This window comes from Lathamus discolor, chromosome 5, assembly GCF_037157495.1.
Source record: "Lathamus discolor isolate bLatDis1 chromosome 5, bLatDis1.hap1, whole genome shotgun sequence".
NCBI lineage: Eukaryota > Metazoa > Chordata > Aves > Psittaciformes > Psittacidae > Lathamus > Lathamus discolor.
This window is the reverse complement of record NC_088888.1, coordinates 29607376-29633463: the sequence shown is the minus strand read 5'-3', so window position 1 is coordinate 29633463 and position 26088 is coordinate 29607376. Positions and strand designations below refer to the sequence as shown.

Below are 26088 nucleotides of genomic sequence, written 5' to 3'. Positions count from 1 at the left end.
ACTGGGAATTCAGCCTACATTCAACTCATAGGAGACAAAAGCATTAATCCATTCGGCACAGTCAGATCAAAAGGCAGATTAGTACAATTCATAACCACTTAGCAATTTGCTTATATAAATTGTGGACATGGAATATGTTCAAAGAAGTTGTTGACAATTTCCCTTGAACATCTTGAGATTAAAGCTTTATTTTATATACGTTCCTATAGCTATTAACTTTCCTTTAGAAAAACTTCTGTGTTTTATGCAGCTAATCAGACCAGTGTTAGTTCTGTGCACAACATCTCTAGCTAAAAGCGACATTAAAAATATAGTAATTTAAAAATCTAAATTCAAACAGCTGTTAATCACTTAGCAGAAAGATAAATAATTGGAAGAGCCACACATAAATCACTGGTCATTCCCAACTCCTCATTCCAGTTACCTAAAGAAAACAGCTTTCCCTCAGGTTAGTTGTCAGCCTTGGCGTTATTTTCTTTTTTTTAATAACTAAACATAAATGCACTCCTATAAATCTCATTTTCTGGAATTGATTTTAGCTCTCCGGTTTGTTATTTCTTGGGGGACTATTTATGTCATTATTTCAAACAATATAAGGGGTACAATCTGGAAAAAAAGTAATTACAGATACTTGGTATTAATTGCTTTCTAGTCGAAAAAACTGTCATTAAAGAGTCAGCTGCAGTTGATCTTGTCTGACTTTTGGGTGGTTTTTATTCCAGCTCTGCATGGCAATGGCTAGCAGGCTGGGAATCCACCAGCTGCATTCCACCTCTTGATCTTCATTACTCAGTTCCCCAGTTCTCCTCCCTTGTTGGTTCTGTTCTGGTCACTACAATTAACTCCCCCTTCTTACTCCTGTATTCACCTCCAGCTCATTAATTTTTGGCCAGTCTCCATTACCATTTCAGCTCAGCATTTTGCAATTTCTCTTGTCACTGTTTAAGGCCTTGTTCCTCCCTCTTTGGTTTTGTAGGATTGAAGGACAATTTCCAATTGCACCTCACAGAAGAATGGGTGAATATTTTGCTGCTATCAGGTAGGTGCTAGGGAAGCTCACATATATCCCACCAGCTGTTTTCTTTCCCAGGCTGGTCTGGGGGCACAAAGCCATCTCAAGGCTGCAGCATCATCAGCAAATAGTTCTTTCCCCTGAAGGCTTAGGACTTGCTTTATGCACAGGGATGCATGAGGAACAAGGTATCTGATGAACCCCAGCTTCTCAGGTGGAAGTTCTCAGCACTACGTTGTTATTTTAATGAATATTACAATTAATATCTCCCAACAGAGGGTATTTGCAGCTTCCTGGGCAAAGCCAGATGGCACTGATTGATGGCTCTTCCCCAGGAGACAGGAAAGTGGTTCCTCCAGATTGGGTTGCTCTCTTGGTCCTTTTTACCCCAGCAGACTTGTGGCCTCATTGAAATTCCTAATAGGTATATTACAAACAAGCCTTAATCTGAGTTAATCTTAATTCTGGAAGTGGATCTTCACATAGAATCATAGAATAGTTAGGGTTGGAAAGGACCTTAAGATCATCTAGTTCCAACCCCCCTGCCATGGGCAGGGACACCTCACACTAAACCATGTCACCCAAGGCTCTGTCCAGCCTGGCCTTGAACACCACCAGGGATGGAGCATTCACAACTTCCCCGGGCAACCCATTCCAGTGCCTCACCACCCTCACAGTAAAGAATTTCCTGCTTATATCCAATGTAAACTTCCCTTGTTTAAGTTTTAATCTGTTAGCCCTTTTCATATCACTACAGTCCCGAATGAATAGCCCCCTTCAGATACTGGAAGGCTGCTATGATGTGGCAACAGATATTTAGCTTTTTCTCTATGGGGAAGCAAAAGGAAGTTTGTGCCTATTTGGAGTTTTCAGTCCAAGTATGGTATCACTGGCAGGTGACAGTGATCAGGTGAAGTATCACAAGGTTGCAGACGAACCCTTTAAAAATCAGCTGGTGGACACATTTTGTTTGGGTCAAATTCACTCGTGTAACAATGGAGTTGCATCACTTGAAACTAAACTCAAATGAAACCTTAATAGAGCTCCCCAGCTACTTTGAAATCCTTATTAGTATTGCATCCTTTTACTTTGCAGACACTGTGTTAAAACCTGTGCAAATCCAGGGAAAGACAGCCATTCAATAGTGACTTTGTATTTATTGAGAGGGCAGAACTAGCACAAGTACAAAATGGGTTCAGAGATACAAATGCTCCACATCTTTTTATCAGCCAGTTGGTGTTGCAAAGGGATTTCGGGTGTGTGGGGGGGAAATCTTAGGGAAAAGTTGCATGAAGCACCTAATGCAGGAATTTGAAACATTAGTTATTTGAGGGGAGTGATTCTTGAAAGCAGACACTGGTATCTAATCAGTTAACTCCTAAGGCAAAGCAGGCAATATACCAGCTGATGCAATTGGTGGCAGCAGGAGTTTGGAAATAAATACCTCTATTTGGCACTGAGAAGCGAAACAGAGCTCAAATTTCTGTGGACTGCCTGGCCCCAAGTTTGCGCCTCAGAGCTCACATTTCTGTGGCAAAGGAAAAGAAAATCTCAGAGTTTAAGATCTGGGGTTCAGTGTGGCTATTTATTAAAATTCATCTGGCCTCGATAGACTGTGAATAATTTGAGTTGACCTAGATGGAGCTCATGACAAATTCAAGCTCTCATGGGGAATTTCCAGTGTTTTCTGATAAAAGCTTAATAGAATTATGCTGGCAAAACCTGAGACACTTGAAAGCAGTGATTATCATCCTAGCTAGAAACCAGAAACACAGTGGCATGTGAAAACAAACAACAAATAAAAATCCCAAACCTCCAGAAACCCCAACTGAGCAAAACCTGGGGAACATCCACTCACGGTGATTTATAGTGCATTTTGTCCTGGGTTCATCCAGGCTACATCCACGGCTATGGCTGCACGAGGCTACCAACAGAGCCCTGCAGAAGGCAGCTCAGCTCCCTTCTGCCTACACAGCTGCTCTGTGCAGGAGCCCTGTCCCTAGCAGGAACAATGCAGGTAGGTATCTGATGTTAAATGAAGTGACGCTAGCATTACTGTATTCAAATTTATTCTTATTGTGTCTATGATTGTCACACTTTTTGTGCATTTTTAAGTTTGGTAGTCCCTTCAAAACAAGTCTCCTGTTTCTCAATATTAAAGTCAGTATGACAGATGGTGCTAGAGTTGGCTGTCCTGAGTCTCTCCTGTGTATTGCTAAAAAGACTCATTTGTCCTATGCACCCTACAATGCCCTGGAGGCATCAGCATTTTGTTGTTTGACTCATTGTTTTTCTATTCAGAGTTCTGCCTACACTCCTTACATCATCTCTGCCAGTCAAAACTGCTATTTCTTAGGCCAAGCAGATTTCTGGTTACAGCTCAGTTTAGCTTCAAAAGATCCATATCTGCAACCTCATGGGAAACGTCTACATGTTCTCATAAACCTGGCAATAGGTCTTTGTGAGTAACTTCAGCAGTACACATTCAACAGTACACCTGAATAGAGCCCTTGAATTAAAATGACAGCTTCCTGGGTTGCTAACTAAGGTTTGCTGTACAGACCACTTACCACTCTCAAGCCACTACCTTTTAAGTTTAAAACGTTGTATTGGATCACAAGTGACAAGGAGGAAGAAACACTGTCCTTCCTGTTTAGCAAATATGCACTTGTGTTCTCAGCCAGCTTTGTTCATGTCCGTTCCTAAAGAAATGCAGTTCAGTCGACCTGGTCTTGGGTAGCGACTGAATCACCGTGCAGGCTGCACTATGACAGAACGGGTCTAGCTTAAAGAAAAGTTTGCTTATGTGATGATGAGCAAGCTGGAAAGGTCTCTCTGCTGCTAGCTTGATAAAAAGAAAAGAAAAAGTAAATGATTATCAATAAAGTGTGTTTGATTAGGTGTCACTGAGAGAAAGAAAATGCCATTTCATGTCACTTTTTAGAAAGCACAAGGTGTGTAACTTTTGGGGATGATTTTGCTCTTGACTAATCTTCAGATTCAATATTAAAATCTCAAACTTCCCAAAGGAAAGAGATTCTGCATCTTTTAATGAAAGATAAAACAACAATATAAACATACACAAATTTACAGAGAAAGGATCAGCTTTAATACATCTGGAGTAAAAGGTGTTCTTTTTTAAATATGGTATAAAAATAAATGCAAGAAACATTAACAGAGAATATACAGACAACAGACAAAGACACAGGCTTTCTTTCTCAATGTGAATACATCAGTGAAATGAAACCTTCTGTGCTAATTTATTGTGCAATAAATGTGATGCCATATGTATATTTATTAATATATGCATATTTTACATTTCTTCCAGGTTTTGATTGACTTTTTTTTTTTTTTTTTAATAAACTGTGCCTAGCAGAAGCTTTTTTTTCACTGTACTTCAGCTTGCAGAAAATAAAAAGACACAGATCCAGCTTGATATGAAGGAGGAAGTGAGCAGACAGTTTTCGAAATGGTGGCATCGAAAGGCTAGAGAGTCCCTCGGAGTCTGTAATGCCTTAGTATACACAAAAGAAAACAAGTCAGGTCCTTGCTCATGCAACATCTTGTTCTACTGTCCTCTGAGTCAGGCAATCAGTGAGCTACAAAGTATGTATAATGATTTGAGTCTGCTTCCATGCTACAAGGTGATCCTTTTAGTAGGACTGCACTAGACTGGTTAACCTCTTTGATGTGAGCGATTTCCCCTGAGGAAAAGATAAAAACAAAAAACAAAAACAGAAAACAGAGGCATGATCACTGCAAACCTGTTCATCAGCAACCACTCAGTGTTGCCATATCACTGTCAAATAACTAGGGGCACCAACTGGAGTCTGTCAAATCTTAAACCACTGGAAACCCTTACGCTGAAACACCTGTACTGCCAGCCAGCTAGGTTGTTTCACAGAATAAACCAGCAAATTTAAAGGCCATTTTTGAAAGAGATTGGTTTTGGCTGATGATAAACTAATGCTGAGGGTTTTGCTGTCAGTCATACCCAGAACTTGAAGAAGTAAGACTGCCTTGTGCTACAAAGATGAATGTGCAAACTGCAGTAGCTCTGTCACAGAAGACTTTAAAGTTAAGGTAAGAAAGAGGCAGATTGCATGTAGGTGGGAAAGCAGCTTTTTCATGAACACAGCTATTGATTTGCTGAGACTTTATTTATTAATTATAAGGAACATTGGTCAAGTGTACCACATGTGACTGCATAACACTGCTTTGAAGGTGTTTGGATTTCCACACTTTTATTTTCCTCATCATTCCTCCTTTTGCAAGGATGCAGTTTCACAGTACGTTCTTTAAACAAGGTATAATGACTGGCCCACAAGAGTTAAGCCTACCGCATGAAGAGGATGCTGTTGGGTGTGTCACCATGGTATATTTCAGGAAGATATGAGCTTTAGCTGAGCCAGACAAAAACCATGAAGCCACATAACAGGAATTAGCTCTCCTAAGAGCACATGAAAGAATCAGCTCTTCTAGGGACATTGTGCTATGGCTCTGATCCAGCAGAGGCAGAGCTGGCACAGCAAGTTTACATCACTCCTCAAAATACCACTGGCATACCCTGGTAAGATAACACAAATAGATCATAACATTAAATAAAAGATGGCTCTAACTCTCCAGTTAGATACTTAATACTTACATTTATTGTATTAATTTTAACTGCACAACTCAGAGAAGTGAAACTGATTTCAAGGAGATTACAGTAAGAAATACTGTGGCTACGGGGAGATGTTACATTTTCTGCAGTAAATGGTAGGTTAACTTATTCTGCCATATCAATGAGTTAAGTCATCTGCTGTATTATAACTCAGTAAAATTCTACAATTTAATATCTATTGTCATTATTAATCAAATTTATGCTCACAGGAATCTGCAAGCTTGTTTCGAGCATTGGCTCAGATGCAGTATATCAGAGCAGGTCTTCACAAAAGTAAGAGTAAACTTTTTATTTTGTGCTATGAAATACAAGGTGAAAAAAATAGGATTAATATTTCCCCTACAATACAATTTTGAAGAGAACTCATGATCTGCAGTGTTGGATTACACTGCCCATCCATCAGGTTCACTGTATCACCTGACATTACTAATACTCGCTGCTTCTGAAGACAGAAAGTGTTCTTCCTGGCATGCTGTCTGCTGTGTATTTAGCTTTAACTCTGTCACTTTTTACCTACATTAAATTCACAGCTTCTTGACCCTTGTTAAGACTTAAGTTATGTTTTCCTCTAATGTAACAGGAAAGTTGTTATAGTGAGACATCTTTTTCTTTTAAAAAGTCAAAAAAGTCTCAACAGTTGTGTGGCACTGGAATACAATTTCAAACAGCATGTCCAAAATTCAGTGTTTTGTTAGGCAATTCATGATTGTCAGCTTGGACATAATCTCAGAAATTATTTAACATATGCTTACCTTTGCCTTTCATTAAGTTTTTGTGCTCAATTTTAGAGGTCTATAGGCCTGGCTACTTTCTGTAGATATGTATGAGTTCCCTTTAACACTGACCTGCATAAATCAGTTAAAACAAACAAACCAGGTATTCTCTACTAGTTAGTAAAACTATTTGCTCAATACTGCAAAGCTGCACCAGCTCTTATTGTGGGATAAAATCTGTGAAAATATTGTTTTTGTTCTTATTCACAATTGATTATCTGGGAGTCGTACATTTCCTGGAATTTTTAGATGATCCATGACAAAATTCTAGCGTCTCAGGAATTAATTGTGATACCACATAAACCAGGAAGATTTGACCTAAAAGCAGCACAAAACCTAGCTGTTAGTTGATCTGAATTGTATAACCTTATTCTACATATTATTTGAATCTTCCCCTGTAGATACTGACAGCTGTCATGACTTTTTTTTTTTTTTTCCTGTATTGTACGTCACTTGCTTCCTGAATATTGCTGTTCTCTGAATACTTTTTCTCTTAAGCCCTACATTGACAGGAAATTCTTGGCATGGTCCTCTCCTTCACCTCCCTTCCCTGCCTCAGAGAATATTACACTTCTACATATGAAGTCTCCATCTGAACAACAACAACATATGTTCTTTTTCCAGGTATTAATAGTTCTAATTCATCTTATAGTTGGAAAAGTGATAGCTTAGAAGATACACTGTCCTTAAGAGATCTTCCATGTTTACTCCAAATCATACTTAGTTCTGTGATTGGGAAAATAAGTGCATGTATTAAACACAGAATCCACGGCAGCCCCAAATACAGAATTATGCCACCTTTTTATTCAGGTCTGCAGGGATTTGTTATTTTTCAGTTTACAGAATGTTATTTCAAATTCTGTTCCAGAGTATACTTTTACTTTAGCTCTGTGTTAGGGTTTCAGAATTACCACTTCTAGAAGATTTCCAGATTTACTCAAATTACAGGCTGAAGTAAAGATCACCCCTTGTGGGTCGTAATTTATAAGCTGAGCCTAGCTATTTCTTTCAGATACAGTGTTAATAGCATTTCCACAAGTCAAATTTTGATTTGGGAAAACACATCTAATAATCCACTTTTTAGAAGCTTAGCATATGAATTATCACACATAGGAAGATGCTTCCTGTGCTAATGAGATTAAAGAACAATTGGAAAAGAAGTCAGAATTAGTAGCAAATATTTTTCTGAAGAATGGAAAGGAGATCCTTAATAATTTTTTAATATATTCTTGCCATTAATATTTAGAAGTATATGGCCAAATTCTGAACAGGATTTTTGACTGTACTGGTGCACTTTGGACATATGAATTGAAACTATTTAACAATTTTACTAATAATATGCTAGCTAAAATGAGACCCACATATCCTAACAAGGGAGTCAGAGATTGAGGAGGCAGCACAGCAGTTTAACAAGTACATCTAAGAATACTAAATCAGTTGGCCTCGGTGTTCAGTCCCTACTTTGGTGTATAAACTGCTTAACATAGAATTGTCCTTCTATCTGTGCTTTCAGAGACTTTAGGAGGGAAACTACAAAATCATGTGCAGATGTATGAGCTGCTAAGTACAAACGTGCTGACTGACCTATTTATGCATCATGACACTAACACCTCAAATTAGCTGGCAAACAAGTCAGCAACAACCTCTGTGGCTTATAAGAAATCAATATGCAATTTATATAGGGACTAGAGCTGGAATGTATGGGAAGATTAAATCTTTTCTCTTTGGAAGATTCTCTTCCTTTCTGCCAAGCAACCTCGATGGCTTCTTTTTCATGCTTCTTTATTGCCAGCACAGGTGCTACTAACCAGGACCAGTGCTGGTAGAACTAGAAACGAGAACTTCATGCATCTGACCAGGAAACAGAGAAACAGTGTGAACCCTGCTGTGAGCAAAATAAGATGCAGAGAGAGAATCGACTCTCTTGCTCTCATTATTCTATCCCTATCCATGACACACCTGCAGCCGGCTGGCAGCTCGGCCAGCATCAGCAGGGGAAGCTCCCAAGTGACATCACAGTGCATCACATACCGAGCCAGTATAGAAACAGCCCTTGAGAGAAGCACATCTGGAGAGGTACAGGAGCAGAAACAGTAAGCTCCTTTCTAAGATCAGGCAGCTTTTGCTCCTTGAGCACAGGGGAACTGCTTTAGCACCATGCAGCAGGTCAGGATTCTGCTTTGATTTCCACAGCAGCACAGGACATTGCTCTCAGCCACCCATGCAGGTGTATTTCTCTTTCAGACATGTGAGGAGGGGGAGCAGGTTAGCATTTACTGAATTTGGGGCTCAAGCTGTCAGCACAGCTGCAGTGCTAAGTGGTTGCATGTGGAGGAAAATCCGTTTGCTTATCGCAGGGATTTGCAGTCCTCTGTTCATTTCTCATGATGGCCATACTGTTTCTTGGAGCAGTCCATAGACAGGAAGGCAGTGGCTGAGTGACTGTGTTCCTATTTAAGCTCATTCCAAATTGGCTGACACTTCCAGCTTCTTTCTCATTTCGCATTGATCTTTACATTTACTGATGAGCAGCTCTCACTTGTGATTAAACTACAAACTCTTCCCAGATGGGGTGTATCTGTAGCGTGGGGTAACACAGAAGGTTTTCCAAGGCACCAATGCACTAAACAAGTATTTTTAGTATACTTGTCCTAGGCCTGACCCCTCAGGTTTTTATACTTCTCAGCAGTTCTCCTTCCTGCAAGTAGCTTAAGACTCAGGTAAATGTTTGTCAGGTGGAAAATGTCAGACACTGGCCTAACAGCTGAACAGTACACACTGGCTCCTCACTTAGAGGGACCTGGCTGTGCAAGTACTACTCCAGCTCTTCTCTTCCAGCACAACAGCCGTGCTCCAGTCACTGCAGAGCAGGACAAGAAGGGCAGTCCTCACTGACATGTCTTACAGATGCTCTTTTTTGATTTTCCTCATTAGCCTAGGCATCATTCCTAAAAACCCCTAAACTAATTTTTTGATTAATTAGAAGTCCAAACTAAAAATTTCCATTAATTCATCAGTTCTTTACAGTTAAAAAATCAATAAGCCATCTCCCTCCTGAAATGGAAAAAGCCTTAATTTCTATAAATACTCATTATTTTTATTATTGTTTTGTACTTGTCAAAGAAGAAGCCCTGTGATTTTTTTTTTTTTTTTCTGACTGGCTATTTTTTATTTAAATTTTAGGAATGACCTGAAGTAAGTTCAAAGACTAATTAGGATTTCTTCCATGACTGTACACTGATAATGAAGTCCGAAACGTGATACTGCATTGAAGCTTATTCACAATGATATTTTCAACAAAATCGAGCCTTCAGCAGCATTTCAGTGCTAGATGGACTTATGGGCTGGCACAATAGAGCCTTGTGTAAGTAAGTTTTACCTGTGCATACGCAAAAAAAAATCCTTGATTAAATTTATATATTGTCTGCCTTCTTTCTCAGTAAAGGGACAGATTTTAACATGACATGAGGTTACACTGGCTTAATCTAGAAAGTTTATCCCTCACTGATAAGAACTGAGGAAGCTATTATTATGAGTTTTAATTTCCATCTTTAGACCATAATTTGCTATGTCATGTTAAGTGACATTGGACTGAGCCTCTGAAAATGCGCTGTTTTCAATGGCCTTTGCATTTCCCATCTCATGTATGAAATGGTCTTAATGTTTTTTTCCCATATGAATTCTTCAAAAGAATTTCAGTTTTTTAATGACACAGAAACATCTGATTTCCCTCTCTCCACTACTGTAGCAACCAATGAGATTCTCAGGCCCCTGACTTATGCCTTTAGCTTCTGTACTCACTTCCTTAGGGAGCTCCAGGTGACTAGACCTTAATTATTCCCAAAGGAAAACCTGAGTGGTTGAGCTGGCTGGGCAGGGGGGAGCACAGAGCACACTGTCACTGCTTCCATGCCTTGGAGTCAGAGCTGTGACACTTGTGGTTGCCCGTGTTACTCCAAGGCAATGCACTTATCTAACGGCATCGTTCCAGTAGTGCTGACGTGTATGGGCTCTGTATTTCCATGCAATTCCCTGGAGTGTGAATAAGTGAGGCAAACCAAAGATGGCTGTGCTTACTACAAAGTCTCAGGTAATAAATATTATGTATAGCAAATGCCAGTTTGCTATCACTTCATCTATACTGTATGTGAATCAGACCTGTTTCTAACACTATTAATATTGTCTATTGTGTACTGCCAAGGGCATTAGTGATTTTGCACAATAAAATCTACAGAGCAAGCTAAATAGACGTTTTTAAACTGAGCATTTAGGGCTCTCATAAAGTGCACCAGCTTATTCGAAGTTTTCTGGAAAGAAAACTCTCCATTGTTGAAGAAATGCAGAGCTGAGCCTAGGTTTTTTTCGTGTACATATCTCTACTTTTATATTTTCCCCATCAGACTAGAACAATGACTCAATATACTAGGTTATTTACACTTAACTCAAGGAGTAGTGCAGAGGGATTGTCTTTACAAAGTTTCTAAACTTTCTACTTTAACAAATGCTTTATGTAGCAAGTATAATCCACTTTCAGGTATCACTGATCAGGAGCCTCTTATAGTCTTTGTCTTAAAAAATCAGGTTATGAATTATGAGGTCAACTTCTCAGGTTCAGTCCCTAGATAAAAGCAAGGTTCCTGGGGTTTTTTAAACACTTCAAATGGAAAAAGCTGAGGTCTAATTTAGTTCAATACAAACCCACTTTGATATAAGTGAGGAAAAAAAAAAGTGAAGATCAGTCTAAATTTTCTAAACCATCAGAGCAGAAGAGAAATTGTAATTTTCATTTAACTGAATCATTCAGAAATGACAGCATTTATCCAGGTTGTAGAAGACCTGTTTCACACCTATTTTCTGTATTAATCAGAAGAACAGATCTATACCACAGTCCCTCACTTCACAGTTGAACAAGTTAATCAGTACACTGTGGGATATTCTGAGAAACATTTTCCTCATACCCTGCTGTACCGGGGTAGATAATTGCATATTACAAACTCATCATAACTGGGAAAAAAAAATAGAAGAACAAGGATGCCTGGTGGCAAGGGTTCCTGGGGCAGTGGGTGATGTGAAGTCAGTTGTCTTGGAGAAAAGGTTTGCGCCTGAGCACCCTGACAGAGTGGATTAATTTGCAAGCCTCAGAGCTGCCAATCTAATGGAGGATATAGGTCTAGCAGTGACATGTTTTCCTTTCATACCTGACACGACTTGACAGACTCCACCCGGATTCACAGGTAGTAGTTTGAGGAAAAGCAAAACCACAGTTTTTATTTTATAGCTTGCTCTGTGAAAAAACAACCACCCTCTTCTACTGAAGCACTAACACTTCACATCCAGAAATCCTCATTCCCATTTCTAGCTCACAGCTGATTTATTGGGCCTGCCTTGCATCTCTGGCATCCTGCTATTCTGGTACTTCTGCCCTGAGATTAGCACGATGAAAATTGGGCACACCTGCAGGGCATAATGCTTCAGTGTTTGTGCACAGAACTGCTGGTTGATCAGTAACACTGCTCTAAGAGGGATTATCAGAGTCCTCTTAGTGCCTCCCAGTCTGTCTTCAGCTTTTCCCTTTTTGTGCTGTATTCTCCTCATATCTGTCTGCAGCTTGCTATTTTTTTTTCCTCATAGCTATCTGTTTACATACTCTTTACCACAACCAGCTCCTGATCTGTAGGCTATTTAAACTCTCATGAATAAAAGTTGTTATTGATGCTTGCCAGGCACCGTGACTGGGAACAAGCCTGACTCTCAGAGGTCCCAGATATACTACCTACTCTCCACACTCTCTTTTATTAACATAGGCTCTTTATTAATATGAAACTTCCTATGGGATTGTCATGTAATTATCACGTACAATGTTATCATGTACAATGTTGTTTTGCCGATCAACCTGCTTAGACAACACACAAATCACACTGCAACATGCTATGGCAACACCACCATGCAAAATAGAGGGGTTTTTGTTTCAATCGTTGAGATAGTTTCCTTTGTGACTGTTTATTTACTTTTTAGTGTCCTTTACTGACTTTGTCCCATTGAATCCAAATTTCTTCCTGATTACAGTGGATTCAAAGCATATTACAGGAAGCCTTTACCTATAAGAAAGGTTAAAGAATTATGGTTTTGTTTTAACATGTGAGATATTCCCACAGCCTCACAAAACTTTCTTCTTTCACTGTGTTTATTTTTTTGGTTACTAGAAAGTATATATATACATATATATATTTTAAATAGTGGAAGAAATACTCTTGAGCCTCATTATGCAGGAGGCAGTTTCTGAGAACTGCTTCTCCTTCCCTAGGAACTAAAAAACAAAAACCATGATCTTTGCTGAAAGCTCTCATATTTTTAATTTCAATACACACAGCTCCACTAACCAGGTCACAAAAAAGCCACGGACGCACACACACACACAGCAGCATCACCACCTGCACAATTCAACAGACAATGCAGACAAACTTGAGTATAATCCAAGATCTTTCTACCTCTTTCATAACAGGTTAGTGCTCGCCCTCAGTGTTGGTGTACAGTTTTTATGGCATGGGAAAATAGGGATGTTTCTGCCCTACAAAAATAAATGCGTTGAATGCTTTAGTTTGCACTTTCACAATGTTTAAAAAAGTCCAAAGAAACTGGATAAGTAAAAAGAATCCCACATATCAGGAAATCAGCGGATCTTTTGGCAGGTGGCAGGAGAATGCCCACTGCAAAGTTACCAGCCTTCATTTTTACCTTTGTGAAACAGCTTCTGAAAATTATGTATTAAAAAAATTAGTTCTTCTAGTCCATTATCAAAATGAAATCCCAATCAAACCCTTGCACACCATCAGCATGAATTCTTTGGTCCAGAAGAAGCTGTGCTAGACATTAAGGAAGATGGGAGAATTATTATTGCTTATTTTTCCCTGTGCCAAATTAAAAAAAATAAAAAAAAATAAAGAAAGGACAAGCTCCTTTTTAGTTTAATGAAAAGGAGAGAGCATTGAAGTCTAATGTATTCAAACAGTGTTAGACTCAGTATTTTTGGAAGTACCAGAAAAAGGAACAACACCAAGCAGGTTTTCACAGATTCTACAATTTAAAAAAAATAATAATAAAAAGTGAATAATTTCATGCTTCCCAGTGCAAAAATAATGGCTCCCAAAGGTCCATTCCTCCATGTGAGACTATTGAGGTCAGTGGGAAAGGGACTAGGGAGGAGGGGTTATAATGAAAGCACATTATAAAACTGACATTCCTAGGAAAATTCACAAACTGTGATGAATACACTTTTAACTGTCAAGTTAAATAAGCAAAAAGGGAAATTAGGGTCAGTGAGGGGAAGGGGAGAAGGATGTCCCATCAAGTTTACTAGTCTTCCGAGGCAACAAACTTACCACATTGCGTGTGAATTTCTCAAAAGATGTTCGACGATCCAGAGTGTTTTCCAACTTAAATTTAAAATAATAATAATAATAAAAAAGAAAACAAAATAAAAAGGACAAGAAAAAGAAAAGCAAGAAAAAATGGAGTAGAAAAGAAAGACTGATGAAACAATGGACTGCAAAACAAGGTTTGTATAAATCAGGAAGCAAACACAGGTATGAAGCTATGGGAATCTGAAAAACAGGGGATGGGCAAAGCAGATAGAGTATTCAACAAAAAAAAAATCATGGGGATTGAACTGGTTTGATTTAAAGAAAAACTGAAAATAAAAAGAAATAATGAAGTGCACATCTTGTGTTAATGAACTGACATTCACAAACTTAAGGACTTCACACGGACAGTTGTAGCTTTCTGGTATTTTCAACATCTCTCTCTATATTGGATCTTCAGAAATCAATGTTTGAACAAAAAACAAAATCACACAGTACTTTCATATAATTTTAGGTTGTCATTATAAACAGTAGAATGCTATGGTGTTAGTAACTACCTTGTTCCAGTAATGATCAGGGCCCTGATTTTGCAAGGCACAGGGCTCCCAGCTGATTCTAGCAGATTACTATTTAGAGCCCACTAATAAAAGTTTTTATCATGATAGAAATCTGTATTGCACAAGCTGTTCCACATACTCTGGGCTGTGTTTATTCAAAACTCATTCCATAATCTGGACTTCTCTAATAAAATATTACATACCAAGACATGAGCTTCTGTTTGCTGAAGTGTGACATGATCAGTCTTTTAAGTCAGATTCCTACCCTACTCAAAACTATTCATGTAATAATAGGGAAAGAAAGAGAATTAGGAAGCCCCTGTATTTATAGTTGAAATTAGAAGTTATTTATATGAATAAGATTGTTTCTAAACGCATTCTGTTTATAGGTGGAATAAAGAGAACAACAACTATTACATAAGCAAACTTGCAAACATGAAAGACTATTCTTCTGGGATTTTATTTTATTTTTTTAATGTATTTGTAAAGCACTTTGCAACTTAAGGTGCTTCATAACAGAGAAAACAGTACAATATGGGATGTAAAAATAAAAATAAGTTTTGCTAGATTAACTTATTGAAACATGCCCACATGCAGGATATATACACATATATGTATATCGAACTCCTGTGTGTATGTGACCCTCCAAACACGCCAAGCTGGTCACCTACCAGATATCCAGTTGCACTGGCACGGGGGAGAGAAGACTGAGTATTGTTGCAAACATAACCACTGCTTTGCACAGTGGCAAGACAAAGGCAAGATGGACCAATACCTTTTTCTTGGCCTGTAGCAGCTCCTGGTAGGCACTGGATCGTATAAAACGAGGATAAGAATCACTTTTCATCAGTTTGTAAATGTGCTCCTGAAAGGGAAAGAAGGAGCTGTTACTCCTATAAAAGAAGACTTAAGTAAAATAAGAGGCAGACATATTCATTTATATACATTCAGTTTGGAATGTATACCAGCTAGCACTATTTTGAATAGGAAGACTTACAGGATAGCAGGTTACTTTAGAGAGGATATCCCCTTGCTACTCTTGAAAACATCCTCTGAACAGATATTTAGTTTGCTTTTCAGCTGACAATATAATAAGGAAAATACATATGCAAATTGAAAACCAGGCTAATTCAACTTCCAAGTGTTTATTCTTCAGAGGCATATGAAAATTTGGAAAACCTTATCCAGAAAACAAATGACATGGAGAGTTTCTAAAGCTTTTTGGGTTTTCTTGAGCATTCTAATTTCTGTGAAATATGAAAAATGAACAGCCTATGATGTAGGACACTATAACTCTAGACCTAATTATAATATTAAGAGAGAGATTTGTAGAAAAAGCTATAAAAATAGGAAATACCACCCAAAGTATTTTTAAACAATCCACTGAATTGTGTTAGCTATATCTGGTTTATTTTTTACTTAAACCCTACTTTTTACTGTAGGAAACTTGTAGCAGCAACCAGAAAACAACAAATAAACTGTAAAATAAATACTGTTTATCAGTTTGGTACTGCATAAAATTAGAGAATAGGAAAGAAAAATCCAAACAAAACCTAAAACCCACCAAACGACCTTGCTTGAAAATTAGGGCAAGGTTAAATTAAAGCAGGTTTTAAACCTTTTTAGTATTAGAAACGCTGCAAATGATTCTAAGTGCCTTTCATTGTATTTCTTGCACTAAGGAGAGAAATGCTGGTATATATTCAAAACTTCGGTTGGTTAATTCGGGGAGTTTTTATTCCACTCCGTTTCCACAAAAGCAGCCAATACAGCCAACAGAAAGAAAAAATGACTTTGCTCCTGTGCTACATATCAATGGTAATAGGAATTAGAATGTTATTTCTATGCAAAAAATCAATCCTGTAAAAGCAAGAATAAATTAGGCTGTATTGTTAATATACATGAGCTGAGAATTGAGGCTGGATGTTATTTAGCCCAATCAGTCTATTTTTACTTATGTATCACTTTCATTTGACGCGGAGTTCCATGATGCCATCTTTCAAGTCTGGAAATGCTTTTCAAAACATTTTTAACCACAGTTAAACCTCCTGACTGCCAGAATGACTTATAAGTGGTCTCTTCTCAACTGACAAGCCATAAAGAGCCTGTTGCAGAGGCAGAGCCCTACCTCTGACAAAACCCTGCCACTTCAGGTGGCACATTCAGTAACAAGGTCCTAAAGCTTCAAATCAGAACACCACAGGTACAGTCTGCCCCCTTTCCCAGAGAAATGGAGGCTTCCAGCTTCAAGGTGTATGCTGAACTGGATCAAATAAGCAGAAGTCTGACAGGAGGAAAAGTCCTACTTCCATAAGGGCTGCATATTCCATGCCTTTCATAAATGAAGGAAAAAAAAAAAAAAACACCCCAGAGAGATCTGGAAGTAAAATGGTGTTGAAATTTTACACCTATTAAGAAAACATAAATTGGATACTGTCAGGGAATTCAATTGTCCTTTACTGACTCAACTGCAAAGACATATTTTTTTAAAACCTTTAATCTTGCTAGATTGTTTATTTGTGCAATTTAAGTCTTCGCTATATGCTGCATTCCTAACTCTCATGGGGGTCAGCAGATGCAAGCAAAACCTATGTGTCTGGCTTAAGGCAGAGTACTTCAAAACATTGAGCATGACATAGCATCTAATGAAAACATTATTGTTGTATTATAGGTAATTATTCTAGGTGGTAGAATTAATCTCCCTCCTATTTAGGGCAGACACACTTTGCCAAAAAAGTAGAAAGTCCCAATTCAATTCCCTTCTCTCCTCTGTGGGACTTGCAGCACCATCTCCTGACTCCCAAGATGATGACCTAATAATCAAGCTGTAGAAATTCTGCAGGGATATGATCTCAATATCTCCTTTTGACACCATTTCACTTTGCATTAATAATTAAATTTTCATCACTGGGCTGCTGATGAAAAAAGGAGGATGGTACCAGTTCTACTGCTTTTACTGTGAATCCAATTATTTTCTATTGGTTTTCTCAGAAGTCTGCAAAGATGAAATATTAAGTTATAAGTTATATGAAGTGTCACATTTAATGCAGATGTAATTGGTTTTTCTTCTGAGGAAAACCCAGAGTTCTATTTTACCATTCTGATTTTTTAACTTTTAATTCCTAACTCAAAAATATAAGCCCTTTCACAAATATAGCTCTGGTGAAGAGTATCTTTTGATGATAGAATTCAAATTGTGACTAAATCAGACCCCCAAAAGACAAATCAGACATTTACAGACTATTCTTTACTGTTGTAATACTGATTACTGAAGAAAAGATCTTTAGGATCTTTGCCCCATGTTTTGTAGATAGTAGTTTAATAAGGTATAGAATATGCATCCATGAAATATGATACTTCTGCACAAGCTGTTACGAAACGTTATTTCTCACATGGGTCATATTCTTTTCATGACAGGAACCTATGAATCCTACAAACGATAACAACACTTTTGGATGTGCATTGCAAGAATTGATTTTGAGTCTGTATGAAGATAAGTCTTTCAAAGGGAGATCTTGAGAACTAAAAACTGTGTGTGGGGGGGAAACTTTAAGTGTGACTGAATAAGAGAATTAAAAAACAAGAACATGAAAATACCATTTTCACTGCACCAAATGCTGTGCTTTATTTGAAGTCACTTGGTGACTCCATACCAGGTGCAGAAGTTTCATGAAGAGTTTTAATAATTCATAGGCCTCAGGAAAGAAAGAATATTACTCATTTGCATTGCCAAATGGTGTTTTAAAAACAGCATTACCATTTAATTCCCAAATATATCTTATTCCTCTGTAAATACATTTCACTAGACAATATTCTATTTCAAATGTCTCCAAACAGGAATGCAAACTGACCTGAGCATCTTCAAATGTGTATCTTCCAGGGTCCTTTACATTCTGCGTGGTTTTGTCGTAACTTTTTGAATCTAGATTGATAGCGCTGGGTGCACCTGGAGCAAGAAATTCTTGCCAGATTTCTTGGACGCGAGTAGGAACTTCACGGATAGGCCTCTTCTTCAGGTCTTCTACTGCTAACCAGAACCTGTGGCACAATACGGCATCTTGATGTCCAATTCAGTATAATCATTAATGAAGAGTTCAAACTTTTCATTGCTCTCAAGAAAAAATAAATAATGAACTGAAGTTTTAATCTAAACCATGCTAAATTAAGAAAAATCTGTGATTTTATGTGGGGATCAGCATTCTGATATACTGTCTTAGGCAATCCAACCATGTTGAGAAGCAATTATTACAAGCCTCTTCATGAGACGGGTGGAAAATCCTTCATTATTTACGTATGTGTCACTTGCTTATGGGAAAGTTTTCATTCAACTGGAATTAAACCGAGATTTCATTTCACCTGAACCACAGCGCTTATATTGCCTATAAATCTACTGCTTTTCTACATTCTTTCAAAAAATAATGAGAACTTATGTTCTTGCTATCTACATGAATCTCTCGGAGCCCTGCTAAACTATAAACCGTGTAATTTTGTTACCATTACTTCACAAATCATGTAGAAACTGGTAAAGCATTTGTTTTGCTCACTATAATTTAATTTCTTTCTTCAGTATTGTATTCCTATGCATATTTCTACTAAAATGATGAATGGAAGTACCCATTCTCTCTCCTTTTCTGCTTCTGAGCAAACCAACACTGGGCAGCTACGTAGAGCGCACGGCAGTTCGTTGTATCCTTTGCACTCAGTCTGGAGCGGGATCACTAAAAAGATCTTGAGCACTTTGAGAACACAGCTGGCTAGCTAAATGTTTGATAATTACTTTTCATTTGCTATTATGATTGTTTTATCATTATTTCTTCTATGGGTGTTCAGACTAGCTCACTGCATAAAATAATTCTAAATTCAACTAGGACCCAATGCTTAGACAATGCCAGGCTTGCTTTGTGACATCAAACAGTTTTCTTACCTTAGTTAAACAAAGATGGGACAGGGTGAAGGAACTGTACTCAGACCCTCCCAAGAAAGGAAAATGATACCACCCTCAATCCAAATTCAAATATAGTTATTGCAACAACTCTTAAAAGAGCATAGTAAAGCATAGCAAATGAAACCTTACAGCATTCCTCTTGTAAGACATCCTTTACTTGTGATGATTGCAGAAAGCAATTAGTCCTTCATAGCCGTGTTTTGAAACTTCTTTGTAGCACAGATGGAAGGATCCCATGCTCATTGCTCACAAGCCATTATGGCTTCACTCTACTGAGATGAGTTTCAGGTATCTCTACACTCTTCAATTTCCATGGTATCTAAGCACAATCTTTCTATCTATTGATCCCTTAAGATTCTCCAAGAGAAAGAGAAGTAATATTGTTCCAGTTTTGCTAATGTGTTAATAATGTAATAATGTACAATGGCTTCTCAAGGTCACAAAGGGAGTCTGTGCCAACAGAACTTCAGTTTAAAAAATTCTGGGTAGCATCACTTATTCCTGTGAACTGCAATGTGAATTGAACATAGATTGGCACAGAGCCTGAGGAAGTATCATGAGAATCTGATGGCAATGCAGCAAGCATAGAGGCCTCATAACTCAACTTTAAAAACTGCACAGCTCACAAACTAATTCTGTCAAATTCAGGCAACTAAAACTGTCAAATTCAGGCAACCTACTCTGGCTTCCTTAAGCTGCTTTTGATATTTGCATTTAAAAGTGTGTATCCTGCAGTGCTTACCCCTTCAAATGCATCTTCTGGGACTGACTGATTACTCATATATGTCAAAGTCAGGTAAGGAATAGAAAAATGAAAGGGAAGGATGTTCTTTGTAAAAACAGGGTCTAGCTCAAAGCTGTCACATTCTAGTTTGTTCCATTATATCACTGCCAGTACTTCTGGCAGTCACCACAAACATGCCTTAGGATGCTGTTTTCTTTTGCGGGTAACCTGTTTCCATATAGCAGGTTATACTCAATTAGGGGGAAATAGATGGAAGATAAATTTAACTTATTTGAGGACACATTCAACTTCCAGCATAGAATAGGCAGGTTGTATAGACAGATCCTTAGAGGCTGAACACCATCTCTTGGATAGAATAGTTTTATTTTACCCTTCTGTCCTGGGTTCAGCAGTAGCAGTTATTTTTCTCCTTCTTAGTAGCTAGTGCAGTGCTGTGTTTTGATCTTTTGGCCTGGGAACAGTGCTGATAACACCGATGTTTTCAGTTGCTGCTCGAATGTTTGGTCTGGCCAAGGACTTTGTGAGCCTCATGCTCTGCCAGGGAGGAGGGGAGGCCGGGAGGAAGCAGAGACAGGACACCTGACCCAAGCTAGCCAAAGAGGTATTCCATACCACAGCACGTCATGCCCAGGATGTAACTGGGAGTTACCCGGAAGGGCTAGGGACTGCAGGGTTGGAGGAGGTATCAGTCAGTGCTCGGCTCGGGGGAGTGGGGTGAGCTATTGGTCGGCTGGTGTTGAGGTGCTGTATTCTTTCCTCTTGTTATTTCCGTTATCATTATTAATATTGGTGGTAGCAGCAGTGATTTGTGTTATACCTTAATTACTAAACTGTTCTTATCTCAACCTGTGGGAGTTGCATTCTTTTCGATTCTCCTCTCCGTCCCTCCAGGAGTAGTGGGAGGAAACGAAGGGGGGGAGTGAGAGAGCGACTGCATGATTTATGGATTACTTTTGTTTAAACCACTACACCTTCTAACATTAGCATTCAAAATCCCTATTGAAACTGTGGGGCTCTAAATATAGAAACCTCTGTAAAGTGGGAAGAAAATGCTGATTTTTGTGGTATGTTATGTCTAGGGTGCTTTACAGCTAACACACTTCTTAACATTTCAATCTACTTACTGATTTTTCAAAAAAAAAAAAAAAAAATGCCTGCCCTCCTCCCACAGAGTTAAAGTCAAATATGCAAAGTTAGGAAATTCCAGAAATAAGGCTGCCACTTCTTGCATCTTCAAAAATAACTTTTCTGAATATCCCATGGCAACCAATAGCACAAATGAAGCTGAAGTGGAGTCTGTGAGACCTCTCTAGAAGCTGCTCAATATAATTTGAATAGAGACCTAAGTAGCTTGATCTAAACCTTACTGTTGTCTTCTGTCGCAGCATTTGGGCTGCCTCACACTGGGTCACACACGAGATGTGTAGCCGAGTGACAGTGTATAGCATATGACAGTTATACATCCAGCCACATGACATGGTAAGACTCATGTTGCAAGACATCTAGGGATTATGTCCTCCAGCTGGACTACTTTCAAAGTGATGCTGGCATTGCCAGATATGCAGCACAGCTGCAACACAGGTTCTGTCCCATTAACTGACCAAAATGTCAGATGTAGCCATCAGCAGATCTCAGATCAAGCTAATCAGTTCAACTTAGCACACGGAAACACAGAGTGAGAGGAAGGCTTCAGTGATTCTCCACAAAATGTGTGAGCTTTAGGCAGTGTGGAGACAACAACGGGGGAATTATGTGGGCTTTGCACCCAGTGCATGTGATGCAACAGGTCAGGGGGCAGACCATTCAGCATTTTCAGCAAAAGCAAACAAAAACCTTAACAAACTCCATGGAGAAAATCAGCTACTATTTTTTTTTTAGAGACAGGAAAGACTACTCTGATTCCTAGTGTCCACCTTCTTGTCATGTACAACTTCAAGCTTCAAGATGTGGTAGGGCTGAAGATCTTCAAGATAATGACAGAGAAAAACATTTAATCTTGCAACTAGTTCCTTATCTAATCTGCAGAAGTGGCAACATTGCTGGGACATGGAGTTTAAGCTTAAGTCTGAACTAGAAAAAAAGCACAGGCAATTTCAGTCTTGAGGATTAAATTTTGGTCAAGTTATTAGCACCCAAAACAGGGCCTCATAATCGATGTAATAAACAGTGTGAAGGATAAACATTATCAGTTCCCACACAGTGTGGGAAAGTATCATTACCAACACTTCTGCTCAGACTTGCAGGACAGACATCAAGGACAGTCAATCAATCTTCATACTTTATAACATGCAGAACACCTCCACCATCAGAGAAAACAGAAATGTCTTACATTTAAGGTCATCAAGAGTGGTTATCAGGAATAAACTAAAAAAATGAAAGTGATACAGGCTGTATTAAAAAGATTTTACAGCACCATTCTCCCTCCTCTCCAGTAAAAGCATTGTTATGGTGTTAAAAGAATAGCCAGAAACACTGAAGTAAATTAAACATAAAATTAAGCAGTATGACTGAATCACATTGTAGACACAACTGCAAATGTTCAGTAGTGCATATGCTAGGCTTTGGGTTTTTTTTTAATATGGGACATAACGGAAGCCTCTATCTCTATGTAGAGAACATTTCTACAGCTTTAATGGATGAGTCCGAAATAAGCACCTCACAAAATCTCGGCCTGCAGGGAGATGGTCAGAGAAAATTCATTGAGAGAAAACATTTAAATCTAGCTAAGTCTTTAGTCCCTCTATTCTTTTTGGGGAAAAACAGAACTCAAAGTCCCTATTCCCTATTTACGCATATATTATGGAAGCTAATGAATAAGAATCAAAGGAAGGGGCAAGGAGGCCAGTGGCTTTTCCTTCTGCCTATCATGGAAGATGTCCTGACACCAGTCTCCTTTCACTATCCTAGGAGGCTACTGCAGTCTTAGTTCTGCCTTGGAGATCACACCTAGTGCAATACTGTGTAATGACTTGGACAGGCTTTCAGTTTGGCAGACCTGAAACTGTTTAGATCTAGGCTGCAATTCCTACAAAACAACCACTGGGGAGCAAAAGTACAGCGAGCATACGCATACTAACTTTCCAAAGAATTTTGCAGCACTACAGGCAAAGCAAAGATGTGGAGAGGAATGGGGATTTTCTTTCTTTTGTAATGAAATTGGGTTTACAGGTGCCATATTGCAGTAAGATTAATTTCATTATCTTGCTGTCTTTAAAAAGTCCTTTTTCAGTGCTTGGACAGCTTTGTGACCATGCTTGGTAGTGTTGGATCATGCTCAAACTTGCATCTTATGAATTTTAAACAATGGCCACCATTTTTGTAATAGGTAGTGGGAAACTTATAAATCTACTATCCAAATTGTATGTTTCATTAGCTCTTTGTTTTGTATAGTGAGCAGCATGCAAAGCAATCCCTCCAAAAAAATCTGCATGCTAACAAGAGATTACAAGTCATAGCCTTCATTAGGTGAATGCAGAATCCAAACTGGGGGCTAGCAAACTTCAGTCACTGTAATGGAGCTACCACACTGAGAGAACTGCTTAGACAGTTTTATTACTTTGCTATGCTTTAAAACACCCCATTACAGAGTGAAATACTATTAATCCCAATTTACAGGTAAAGAAAAAAGCCCTGAGATAGAATAAGGTGAAACCTGGTTGCATTCCTAATCATTATTCTGCTCCTAGTTTTAACTCACAGCTCAAGTTTCTCCATCCTTGTTCTGTTTCTTAGGACAGCATCTATATCCAGTAAGAATGAGATTCTCAGGCAGTTTAGGCACTCACAGTTCAAGTTAACGAAATAGTAACACTGGGATATTTAGCTATGTAACATTATCACACTAGAATAGAAAAGATGAATCTGGTAGACTTATTTCACAGTTTCAGTATTTCTTTCACCAAAGCGAGGTGGGAGACTCATAATCAGCTAATACTGAACCTCTCTGTAGTGTCTGCAGTCCCCTGCTGTATCCTGTGTACTGCACTTGGTAGCTTGAATTCAAGGTCACAGCTATCTATCTCAGTGTAGGTTTGACTGTACTTGTTGTAAATTATCATTATCACTATTAGATCTCTAAAAAGGACAAGAGCCAGCCACTGACTCAAGCTCACTTTGTTGGAGTGGGAAGATATGGACAGAAATGAATCTTTTTCTCATGGTGGCTGTCAAATCCAAAAAAATCTTCCCTAAATAAAACCAAATTGCCGCCATGGGGTTAAAGGGTGAGCAAAGACATAGGTGATTTTTTCAATTTCAGCTTTATTCAGACATAATGCCTGAAAACGTCAAGCTTTTAATTTCTTTTACTGAGATCTGTAACATTATGACTCCCACACATAACAGGCTTTAAAAAATCATGTTTTCTAACTTGACTTTACTGTGTGAACCAAATACTGGACTGATTTCCTTACATTTTGAGAATTTATAAACATAATTCTGAGCTTGTGAGGCAGTTTTCCTTCAGCTAATAATCACAGAAAGCACCTTTTCAATGCAAGTTTGATTCCCTGCCTGATTCTTGCCAGAGACAAACTTTAAGCTCAGATTCACCTTTGCTCAGATATTATAATTTATCATGCCAGTATAAGAATTCAGAGAGACAGAAAAGTAGACAGCATGTCAAGGAATGAGCTCTGGACAAATTTCTCTAGGGAATTTTTTCTGGATCAGTCACTTGCAGTTTGCCTGTGGTTAGTGTTGTAAATAGGATTAGAAGAAAGACCTAGGGATTATGTGGGTAACAGTCTAGTTGGCAGAGAGACAAATTAATCACAGAAAAGCATAAAGTGCAGCACACACTGAGTGGGAGAGGTTCACGTTTGAACAGCTGCTCTGCATAAGGAATTACCAGGATGCTCTTGAAATAAAAAAGTTACCTTTTCTTTTCTTGTTATTATTCTGATTTTTAAAATTTCATTTCATAGCCTGTATTTTTTAATTAAAAAAAAAAAATCTGTATCCCTCACTAATGAAGTTATCAACATACACATACAGATCGGGCCATATTTCCATGGGGGTAATGGCAAACAAAGCAGTTGGAAAACATCATAAGGTCTAAAGTATCAATAAACATTTATGATGCAAAACTCAGTGTTTGAATATGAACACAGTCAGCCTGTTTGAATTCAATATTTGAATATGAACATGGTCCATCTGCAGTTATTCTGCTGATAAACTCACATTAACAACAAGGAGGTCTGTGCAATTACTCAGGATTTATGAACCAATATCACAAAATGCTAAATGGGTCTTGTAAGATGCTACATAAATGTAACTCTAGTATGAAAGACTATGCTGCAACACTTTGGACTGAGAACTATCACAGAAAAAAAGTTATTAATGATGTTTCTGAGCTCTAGAATGTGTGCAAATAGGATTTTATACTCCTTATGCTATTGGTAAATGGTAAGCGATATAGATGACATCTGACAAGAATGTGGAATAAAGAGAAAAATATGTCATCTATGCTTTTTTTACTACGTGCAATTTGTCTTATCTATAGAAAGGCTGTTATTAATCCTTCTGAAGTAATTCTTACCAAAACATGTCTTAGAACAGCAACAGCAATACATGCTATTAGCCAGTGGATGGGCTATCATTGTTTAGAATCAAATAATTGTTTTCCTTCATTTAAAAGTAATTCTGTGTATATACTTCAAAGGAAAATAGTATTTAAATCTCATATACTAGCAATACCTTGCCATTTTGTGATAATTGAGGAATCTGAGAGCTAGCTATCACACTGCTTTTGCTGTGTTAGACCCATGGGTACTAGAATCTTGTGGGAGATACTTAAAAGACCCATGTTTCCAAGAGACCTGACCAACAGTGAGTCTGTGAATTTTACTTTAAAATCCTTTATTTATTTTTTAAGAAAATCTCTCTTTTAGTTTTACTGTTCTCATAATACTGGATTAATAAAAGATACTGAACTGGCTTTGAACAGATCAATGTTTTAAACCTGTTTAATAAAATGAGCTGAGAGAAAACCTCTTACATGCTAGTTTGACCAAATGGTGGACATGAATGGGCCA

The 26088-nt window shown here is 38.2% G+C and overlaps 1 protein-coding gene across 8 annotated transcripts in view; it reads right to left on the bottom strand.

Moving 5' to 3' along the window:
* Positions 1-26088, bottom strand: part of RGS7 (regulator of G protein signaling 7) — a 285204-nt gene that overhangs the window by 13386 nt on the left and 245730 nt on the right. For 2 of the 8 annotated variants that reach the window (XM_065680181.1, XM_065680182.1), the window contains exons 15-18: positions 18215-18401; positions 15139-15228; positions 13828-13881; positions 4099-4526 (exon numbers count right to left, since the gene is read on the bottom strand). In XM_065680181.1, the coding sequence (XP_065536253.1) occupies positions 4410-4526; positions 13828-13881; positions 15139-15228; positions 18215-18401 (448 nt within the window). In that variant the 3' untranslated portion in view covers positions 4099-4409. The other 6 variants (XM_065680184.1, XM_065680186.1, XM_065680185.1 and 3 more) reach the window with 6 other exon arrangements.